General features: G+C 33.4%; 1 protein-coding gene across 1 annotated transcript; it reads right to left on the bottom strand.

Annotated features, from left to right (window-relative positions):
• Positions 1-558: 558 nt before the first annotated feature.
• Positions 559-10671, bottom strand: LOC108482552 (pectate lyase-like). Its single transcript, XM_017785682.1, has 5 exons — positions 10651-10671; positions 2936-3105; positions 1306-1957; positions 992-1234; positions 559-777 (listed from the first exon to the last, which is right to left on the bottom strand). The coding sequence occupies exons 1-5, from the start codon at positions 10669-10671 to the stop codon at positions 559-561; spliced, it is 1305 nt and encodes a 434-aa protein (XP_017641171.1).
• Positions 10672-10885: the final 214 nt, after the last annotated feature.

Below are 10885 nucleotides of genomic sequence, written 5' to 3'. Positions count from 1 at the left end.
TAATAAATCTTTACAAGTCCGATTTATAGGAATGGAGTCCCAAGAATGCATTTTTTCCTTTTTAATTAATTAACTATCGAAACGTTAAAATTTTTTAACGAAATTTTAATACCACCTTAATGACACTCGGTAAATATTTATAAAAATATTTACGGCTCGGTTTATAAAAAAAGATCCCGATACCTCATTTTCTAAAACCACTCGAACTTAATAAATTACTTATATAATATAAATTATCAAATCAAAAACTTTTTTTTAAAAATCACATTTGGCTCGTAAATTTTAAATAATAATATTTACAAACTTACTTATCGAATTTGGTAACCCCAAAATTACTATTTTCAACACCACTAAAAAACGGGCTGTTACAACTTTTGCTTTCACTTCAATAAAATTTCAATGGCTTACCAAAAAAAAAAATACATATTCTTCTCTGTTTTTGGAACTTTTTTTTTCCATGAAAGCAACCCTAAATTTAAGCATAAGACTACAATGATGAGGACACTTCCTCTCTGACGCTACAATTTATGTCTCTATACAGTAATGCAGAATTGCTGATCAACAGGGTTTGTGTTCGACGCAGTTGAGAGCCCCTGCAAAGCGTGTTAGCCTGCCTGCAGAAGCTCCTGTCTTTGCCTTGATCACGTCTTTCTTGTTTCCCCTACTAATTGGTCCCCCAGATTCAACAAAGAAGGCCCCATTCATCATTAGATCATTCACAGATCTCCACTTCCATGACTTCCATACACTCTCTGGTGAATACTCCCTCTTGGTAATCTACACAATACAAATACCATATCACATACATTTCTAGATCTGAAACTGGGTTTCATCCTATTTTACTTGGAACTTAAAAAGTGAGTGTTGACACACACTGCATTCCCAAAGAGAAAACACAAGCTCTAGGGGTAGCCATGAACTTGAACATGGACACTAAGACAAACATGGAAGATTTAAGAAAAAGATGAGTGTTGGGCAGGGATTTTTTTACCTCTTTAGCGCGTTTGTCTGGAGGAGCAATGAATCGGTTGCCCTCACTTAGGATGGTAGGGTTTTTGCTACCACCAATGGCATACATTAGCCAATGAGTGTAATCATTGTTGACAACATGAACGAATCCCCATCGGACCCTTGGCATCCTTTGCACCAATCCTTTGCCAAAATGGTTGAAAGCAACCGTTACTTGCATGATTTGATCATCTGAGAAGCTATCACTACTTCCAAACAGGAAGACCTGTAACATTTTAATTTTAGATTTTTCAGTTATGTTGTTCTGATTGTTGATTTGAAAATGTAGAAACTTACATCGTTATGGTTAGTAAAATGGCAGTTAGAGATGGTAATGGCCGTAGATGCCATAAGAATATCGATTAATCCATCGTAGCATTTGGACATAGAAAGGTGATCGATCCAAATATTGTGGGATCCAAATATCGTGATTCCATCACCGTCACTCATCGTACGTTGACCGTAATGATCAACGGAGTCTCGTATCATGCCACCATGAGCTTGTACCGAATTACGAATGTGAAGGCCATGGATGATAACATTATTAATGAACTGCAATGTGATTTGAGCACCACCCACAATGTGAATTTGAAATCCTCGACCGTCTATGGTCTTGTCACCAGCCATAATCAGCTCTTGGTTTAACCTAATCACCATGTGATGAGCAAATATGATCCAAAGAGGTTCTTTTTGGATCACTGCATGCCGTAAGGTTCCGGGTTTAGGGTTTACCATATCGTTGTCTGACGGATCTGTTACAACATAATATCGACCTGCCTTGCCTCCGGTGGTTTTGCGGCCGAATCCTAGGACACAGTTAACTAGCTTCTTGCGGTCTTTAGCCCAGTTTGGATCACATCTCCAGCATCTGTCAATAGGGTTAGTGGCTAGGCATGGACCATGGTGTTTATATAGTCCTCTCCTTGTGTTATTCTGACCTTCCAACACCCTGCATCATAAATTAATCTTTCATATTTTGTATGTTATTTACAAATATTATTGGTTTTAATGGAAAAAAGAAGTATCTATACTATACTTTTGAACCGTGTTTGACATGTTCAACAAATGATTTATTAGACGTGATAATAATTTAACATATTGGATGGATTTTTAATAAAAACGAAATCACAATTACTTATTTCTTCCTTCATCTATAATATATATATATATATATATATATATTAGCCATTCATTTTATTTTTCGTCTTTTTATTTGTATTATTTGTCAAATTAATCACCCCAAAATAAATATAAAATTAACACTTATTAATTTTGTTGACGTAACATACATATGGATCACTACATGGATGCCACATCAATAACTAATTAATTTTTAAAATTAAAAATTCAAAAATTTATAAAAATAGTTTAAAATTTAAAATTAATAAAAAAATATAAAAATTATTTTTAAAAAAATTTAATTAATTATTAACATTAACTCTTTTTTTTCTCCGCAATAAACACCCAAAAGATCATCCTTAAAAATCAAACATGAAGGACAACTCAAAACTAACTTTAACCACAACAAAAAAGGAAGAAAGAAAAGAATGGGAAACACCGATAAACCATCAGCTCAGTTGATAATAAAACTCAGCCATGGAACATCAGAAACTCCGAAACATTCACCAAACAAAACAATGCAAGTTCAAAGGTTAAAATAGGTGAAAATTAAATGAGAGACTAAAATGACTTTTTTTATAAAGTTAGCAGGCTAAATAAATCAAAATGCCAAACGGAATACAAAGAAATTATATATGTTTATTGGATAATATGTAGATGAATAAAAACTTATTTCTTATGGTTGAATAATAAAAAAAATAATGGAAGATTTATAAAATAAAGTCTATCGCTAGTTTTCTTCTTTTACTCAATAAAGAGATGTGATATTAGTAATCACAATGAAGAAATTATTTTAGAAAGAACTTACTTCTCAGTTTCGCGGTTTAAATCATTGGTTACATTTTCGGGATTAGGATTGTAGGCTTTGAAGGCACCTTTCTTTGCATTTTCAGCTCGTTCTTGCCACACTTCATCAAAATGACCAATGTTACCTTTAACTATGGGACTATATACAATTAGCCCCAGAAACAATATAATCTTAACAACCTTCATAGTCATCTTTTTTTTTAATAACCTTACTTTTTCACTGTCTTTTATATTTTTTATTTTTTTGGGAAATTTCAAGGTATTTTTTAACCCTACGTAAAGAAGAATGGAGTGGGTTTGCACGTAGGGTCTTATTGTTTTTTTTTTCAAGGATTGAAGACAATTAGAGGTTTGGAATTCATATTCCAAGGGTTTGTTTTAAATACAAGTGAATGAGATCCCCAAATGAGACGTTGTGAGGGAAATAATGGAAACCACTGCCCATTCATGGTCAGATTTTGGTCTCTCTCTCTTAGATTTCTCCCCCTTTTGTGGCATTTACAACTTTTGAGGTTTCTACTCACATTCTCAACTTATGCCATGCATATTACCATTTTATATATTTTACCAAAACAAAAAACTAATGATTTTTCATTTTCATTGTTTCTTTCAATATCCAATTCATTTTACTTTTGCTTCGTTTATCCATTATTTTTACAAAAATATTTATTAAAAATTTCTATTTCAGTAGATTTTTAATGTTTAATCCACAAATTGATACCTAAATTATACTCTCTTTTTTCATCTTGGTACTTAAAGTTTTTTTTTATCACAAGTGATACTTAAACTAATTTTTCTCCTAAATTGGTACATGCGTTAATCAAGCAGTTAAATCCATTTAAAAAAAAAGGCTTAACCCACAAATTAGTACCCAAATTATTCATATTTTCTTAAGTTAATACCTAAACTTTTTTTTTCTTAAGTGGTACCTAAATTATTCTTATGTCACCCATTTTGCACTAAAATGTTATATATGTTAAAAAATTACAACTAATAATAAATTGTCATATCATATAAACTTAAAAATATTTTTAAATTTTTAAAATTTCCTTTCTTTTTCCTTTATAATGTCCGAAAATACTAACAACGCTCAAAATTTTCCCTCTCAATATTTAGGCGCTTGTGATTTTTTTTTTTTGTTTTTAAACTTCATTGTCTACTTGCTCTACCTAATGAGATCGAAAAAATTATTTCATTGATCAAAACCAATCTTTTTAGAATTGTTCCAACTGGATTAGGAACAAATCAAAGTACTAGTCCAAAGATAAGGGTTGAATTGATTGACTTGCGAATCGATATAAACCGATTGAATCAAGCTAAAAAAACCAATTGAACTAATTTTCTTTATTTTTAAATTTTTTTAAATGAATTTTTAATAATTTATATGATCAAACTTGAAGCTGGTCAAACCAAGAATTGGTGGTCGAACCGGTTCAACCATCGATCTAATTTTGAAGAAAGAAAAATAATATAAAAGAGAAGATAATATATTTTTAAATATACGTAACGGCTTAAGTAATGATTGAACTAATATGAGAAAATATAGTTTAAGTATCACTTGAAACCAAAAAAAATTTAGATACAAATATGAGAAAAATGATATAATTTAAGTATCGATTTATGTGTTAAGTTATATATTAAAAAATAAACTTAAAATATTGTAAAGGTAAAGAAACACATACAAAGATGTGGTTGTAAGACTGAATGAAAGCATGTACAGTAAAGTTAAGAGAATCCATACAAATTCTGGGTTTCCAAAAAGAAGAGATTCAATGCTGTCGTAACCATTTTTTTAAAAAAGGGTGTAACCCCCCTTACCCATGTCAGACGTCGGAACAGGGTACGAGACATTACTGGACTTAAACATACACATTCATGCAAAAACCAGGTCATAAAATCTCTTTTAATTCAAAACCTTTCAAACACATGCATGTCGTCCCTTATTTGGGTCTACAAACCCCAAAACATTTATTGAAATTGATTCAGGACTAAACCGAAAACTTTAAAAAGTTTCAGGAAAACTTAGGAAATATTCCCATGAAACAGGGTCACACGCCCGTGTGCCTTTGGCACGCCCATGTCCTCTGACCGTGTAAGTCACTGTTTATGACGTCAGCATGCACATCGAACCACACGGCCGAGCCACACGCCCGTGTCTCCAAGCTGTGTCCCTCACACGGTTGAGACACACGGTCGTGTCTCAACCCGTGTGGCCAGCACTTAGGCTATTTTCCAAGCCTTCAAGTTACCCATAATCTCTTACAACCTTATGCACATCAAAATCATAAATCATGGCATCATTTTAGTGATTAAACACTCTTTATTAAGACATATCCTTAACATTAGCATGTCCTCTTACAAGAGATTTGTAGCTTCGATCTACTCCACTGGAACTTAAAGTAGATAAGAATTGGTAATTTCAACCTGCTCCACTACAACTTCAGGGAGATAAGGCTGGCAGCTTCAATCTCCTCCATTGCAACTTCAAGAAGATAAGATCCACCATAATTCGTAGCTTCAATCTGTTCCACTGCAACTCTAGAGAAATAAGATTCGCTTTCTTCAGTCTGCTCCGCTGCAACTTCAGGGAGATAAGGCTGGTGGCTTTAATCTACTCCACTGCAACTTCAGAAAGATAAGATCCGCCATTATTTGTAGCTTTAATCTGTTCCACTACAACTTCAGGGAAATAAGATTCGCTTTCTTCAGTTTGTTCGGTTGAAACTTCAAGGAGATAAGGCCGGTGGCTTCAATCTACTTCACGTAACTTCAGGAAGATAAGATCCACCATCTTCAATCTACTCCACTGTAACTTCAAGGAGATAAGATTCGCGACTTCAATCTGCTCCACTGCTACTTCAGGGAAATAAGATTTGTATATTTATTGATGTTGCTACACCGTCTTCTGGAGGATATGACATATAGCATCGATTTTATAGGCCTATGCTTATGCCAAATGATTAGGATGTCATGATCAAAATGAGTCAAATGCTCCTAGCTAGATGTGTATGAACGATATTTGCATGAATGCAGAATGTCATAAGAATGATTCCTTTTTTAATATTTGGGTTGTCATTGCTCGTTATTCATCAAGGTTCTGTCACTGATGTGTTATCCTGTCTTCTTTGCTCAACTAGTATCTTTGACAGACAACCTGAAGAAACAATCACATGCTCAGTTGGTTTGCTCCACTACAACTTCAAGGAGATAAAATTTGTGGGTTCTTCCATCCATCTCACTGCAACTCAAGGGTATAGAATTTGTACCATCTTCAATCCATCCCATTGCAGCTCAGGGGTATAGGATTTGTATCTTCTTCAATCCATCCCACTGCAATTCAGGGGTATAGGATTTGTATCTTCTTCAATCAATTTGCTCTGTTACACCATTCTTTGGGTATCATGAACAGATGTGTATGTATGATATTTGCATGAATGGAGAATATCATTTTTTTCGAGAATGATCCCTGTCGAAACCATTTTTTTATCTTTTGAAAAAAATAGGGATTGACTTTAAAAATGAAAATGGAGATGCCACCAGTCCTTTTTGTTTAGGTGTGATTGGGTTACCTTGTGATCGATCATTTTAATAAAGCATATTGATTTATTAAAACAATATTTTTTTGGCCTACGAAATTCTAAAAAACGAGTTCGGGAGTCGGTTACGCACGAGGAAGGATTAGCACCCTCGTAGCGCCTAAAAGTGGTACCTTGTTGATTAATTAATGTCCTAATGTTGAAAATTTGAAAAGATTTTAAAATACAATTCCTTTAAAAAATGTTTGGGTAACTCGAATTGGATATTGAGATTCTCTTGTTCTGAAGGAATAAAATATCATATCTAGCACGTTAGGATACAACATTTCAAACCCTCGATACCATGATCATCTCATAATTTCCAAAACTCATGCATTGAAATTTTAAAAGGATATTTGGTTATTTGGTCAACGGAAAATCGAAACCCAGCATGTTAAGGCACAATTTCTCGAATTTTCAAACACGAAATATTGCCTTGTTTTGAGAAGCTCTCAAATAAGCGATTATAAAACCGACTCAAAATATATTTGTTTGATTTACTTAAGATAAAAGACAATCGATTTGGGCAAAAGTTGGAATTGTAATCATGATGCAATAATAAGAAACAAAAGCATAGTATCGAGCATGAAATAATAATATGTGAATTCAACATTATACAAATAAATAACAATGATAAAAATACGAATATACAAATCCAAATACAAAATAGCAATAATCTCACAACATACCCTATTTAAATACTAACATTTATAATCTAAGACTAATGAATAAAAAACGATTTAAAAAATATAAAGCAAAATAAAAAAATAAAATGTACCAAGCTTTCAAATAATAAGGAACAATGTTAAAACAAATAATGTAAAAGAAAAGGAATTTGAAATTGACAATATAAAAAAATTTAAAATAAATTATATATATAAAGATTTTAAAGTAAGTAATACATGTAAAAGTTTGAAAAAATCATAAAAATAAGAATAAAAATAAATAATATGTAAAATAATAATATATAAATTAATTTTAAGATAAGTATTATGTAAGAAGAACGTTAAAGAAAGTAATATACAAAACAATATATATATATATCAATCTAAAATAGATAATATACATAAAATAAAAGTAGTTTAATATGAATAATATATATAAAAATAATAATGTAATAGAGTGTTTAAAATGAACATCATATAAATCTTTAAAACAAAGAATATACCTAAAAGAGAATTTTAAAATAAATAAATTACATAATAAAACAATTTAAAAATATACAAAAGAAAATAAAAAAACTAAAACAATGTGAAATCAATAAAATAGTTCAAAATAATATGTTAAAACAAATTTTTTAAGAAATGAATAATGAATAAATTATAAAGAATAAAAACATAAACTGAAACTTAAAAAAAACTCAATTGAAACAAAAACAAAATCAAGAGGATAATTTATAAACAAATCAAATTATTAAAACAGAGTCAAGGACCAAAATAAAATGTGCACAAACAAATGAGGATTAAAAATGCAAATGTTTCAAATCCTAAAATGTGGCGTTTAGGCACGGACTAAGTTGAAATGGCACGCAAATTCTAGGGAAAAATTAAAAAAAAACAAAGAAAATATAAATAGGGCCTAATCAAATGTCAGCGCGAAAGGGAGGGACTAATCGCGCAAATATCCTTATAAATAAAAACATGCGGATCCTTATGGGTATTGGGTCAGGTTAAATCAGGTCCCCTTATACGGCGCCGTTTTGAGGCCACTGAAACAGTCCCTAAACGACACCGTTTCACAGTCTTTTAAAAGCAGAATTTTTTTTAAAAAAACCAATTTGCCATTGTGTTTTTTACAAAAAAAAAAACAAAGGGTTTCCCCTTTTTCCTCTCAACCCTTTCGGTCCCCACCTTAGCCGACTTGAGGGTTTCATCGGCGCCGGATGTGCCTCTGCCTCTGCCGTGGCCCATGTCCCCCTCTTGGTTCCGTTTCCTCGTCAGAGAGAGACTCCGACGACAAAACCACGGGCATATTTAGGTAAACTCTTCTCTTTTTCATATAGTGGTGAAAAATGAAAGCTTGAAAGTAAAATCAATAGCCATATATTAAAATGAAGAAATCACCTCTTTCAATTTCATTGCTGTTTTTTATTGCTATGTGCCCATATGCATTTGTAAAAAAAAAAAACAATACAACCATATTGTATGGCCTTATATAGCCGAATAAAATAAAAATGAAATTACCAAAAACTATTTTTCCTCCTTTTTTTTTGTTATTTCTCTGCTGTATTTGTTGCTGTATATTTGTTGTGGCTTGTTAATTTGTTGCAGGTATAGCTAGATAGATGTGTGTGGAGAAACCGTTCGTGGGCAGCGACGCAAGGGTTATCAGAAGCTTCGCCCTACTTGGTCCCTGTGAGCCTACCTTGAAGTCGAGCTATTGGGGCTGGAGGCCATTGCTGCGGCGCGAGGGAGCTTCAGAAACCCTTAGGGTTTCTAAAAGAAATTTAGTCATTGGGCCTTTTGGTTCAATTTCAATTTAGGCTATTGGGCTAAAGGTCCATTTTAGATTTGGGTTATTATTTTCTTTGCATTTGGGCCATTGTTTTGGGACCTTTGTATTTAGGTTTGTAAAAAAATTAGGCCAATCGGGCTTTGTATTTATTTGGGTTTTGTAATTGATGGACTTGCTGGACTGTTACAAATTTGGACTTTATTTACTGGTTTTTTATTTATACCATTTATTATTTTTTTGGATAATTTATAGGCCCGGGCAAAATGGGCCTATTACAGCTGCCCCTTTTTTACTCATTGTCGTGTAACGGGAATGGAGCAAAGACTTTAAAAAGATCGATTTTGCCTGGTCTTGTTGAATCTTGACTTCTTAGCACTTCTTTTCTTCAAGTAGCCCTATTTTATCCCACTGCGTCTTCAGGGGTATCGAAAATAGTGCTTTAATCTACTCCACTGAAACTTCAAGGAGATAAGAATCGGTGATTTCAACCTGCTCCACTGCAACCTCAGGGAGATAAGGTTGATAACTTAAATCTGCTTCCCTGCTGCATCGGGAAGATAAGATTCACTGTTTTCGATCTGTTCCCTATTACTCAGGGAGATAAGATCTCCAACCTTCAGTCTGCTCCCTTAGGAAAATGAGACTACAATCTTCAGCTTGCTCCCTTGCTACCTAGGGAGATAAGGTTGGTGGCTAAAATCTGCTCTCCTACTACCTCGGGAAGATAAGATTCACCGCTTTCAATCTACCCTACTACTATCTCTAGGAGACAAAATCTGAATCATTAGTATACTCCCTTGCTACCTCAGGAAGATAAGACTACAATATCCAGCCTACTCCCTTGCTACCTCAGGGAGATAAGGCTAGTGGCTAAAATCTACTCCTCTGCTACCTCGGGAAGATAAGATTCGCAATTTTTGATCTGTCCCACTGCTATCTTGAGGAGACAAGATCTACATCATCAGTCTGCTCCCTTGCTACCTAAGGAAGATAATACTACAATCTCTAGCCTGCTCCATTGCTACCTCAAGGAGATAAGGCTAGTGGCTAAAATCTACTTCTCTGCTACCTCGGGAAGATATGGTTTGCCATTTTCAATCTGCCCCACTGTTATCTCGAGGAGACAAGATCTACATCATTAGTCTGCTCCCTTGCTACCTCAGGAAGATAAGATCTGTAATTTCATCGATGTTGCTACACCATCCTCTAGGGACATTATATGTAGAATCGATTTCATGTACCTATGATTATGCTAAATTATTAGGATGCTATGATCAAAATGAATCAAATGCTCCTAACTAGATGTGTTATGAATGATATAAAAATGCAGAAATGAGAATGATCACTTTTTTAAATGCTTAAGGTATCATCGCTCGTTGTTCATCAGGGTATTATCACTGACGTATTACGCTACTATCTTGTTCGGCTGGCATTTTCTGACAAAAAACTTCGAAGAAACAATCACATTTTGCTCAACTAGCTTGCTCCACTGTAACTTCAGGGTCTCTTTCACTATACCTTTAGGACCTAAGGTTTATACCATCTTCAAACCCTCCAATTGCAACTCAGGGGTGTAGGATCTAATTTTTTTCCCGTCAATTCAGTCTGTTACACTATTCCCCAGGTGTCATGCCTAATTTTTGTAAAATATCAATTTGCTTTTATCAAGAATGACCCTCTTTTATACTCTTAGGTTGACACTGATCATTTTTCGTTGAAATTGTATCACCGAAGCAATATTTTGTCCTTTTGTTTAACCACTATTTTGGACAAAATCCAAAGAGATGGTCTCAATTTAAACCCTTCCTACTCAAATGTTTCTTTAAGCTTGGGGAGTTCTAAACAATAGTCCTGTTTCAGGTTCTTGTATTATTTAGAAGCTTCTAGAGTAATATACGAAACTTCTGTTGTGAAAATGTTAT

Source organism: Gossypium arboreum, chromosome 1 (assembly GCF_025698485.1).
Source record: "Gossypium arboreum isolate Shixiya-1 chromosome 1, ASM2569848v2, whole genome shotgun sequence".
NCBI classification, from domain to species: domain Eukaryota; kingdom Viridiplantae; phylum Streptophyta; class Magnoliopsida; order Malvales; family Malvaceae; genus Gossypium; species Gossypium arboreum.
Note: the sequence above shows the minus strand (reverse complement) of the source record. Positions and strands in the feature narration are given on the sequence as shown.

Coding starts and splice junctions, on each gene's coding strand:
- LOC108482552 (XM_017785682.1), bottom strand. CDS start 10,671: ATGATCAGTGTCAACCTAAGA. Junction 1,958..2,935: donor TTAAACCGCGAAACTGAGAA/GTAAGTTCTTTC, acceptor TTTATGATGCAG/GGTGTTGGAAGGTCAGAATA. Junction 778..991: donor CAGACAAACGCGCTAAAGAG/GTAAAAAAATCC, acceptor TGTATTGTGTAG/ATTACCAAGAGGGAGTATTC.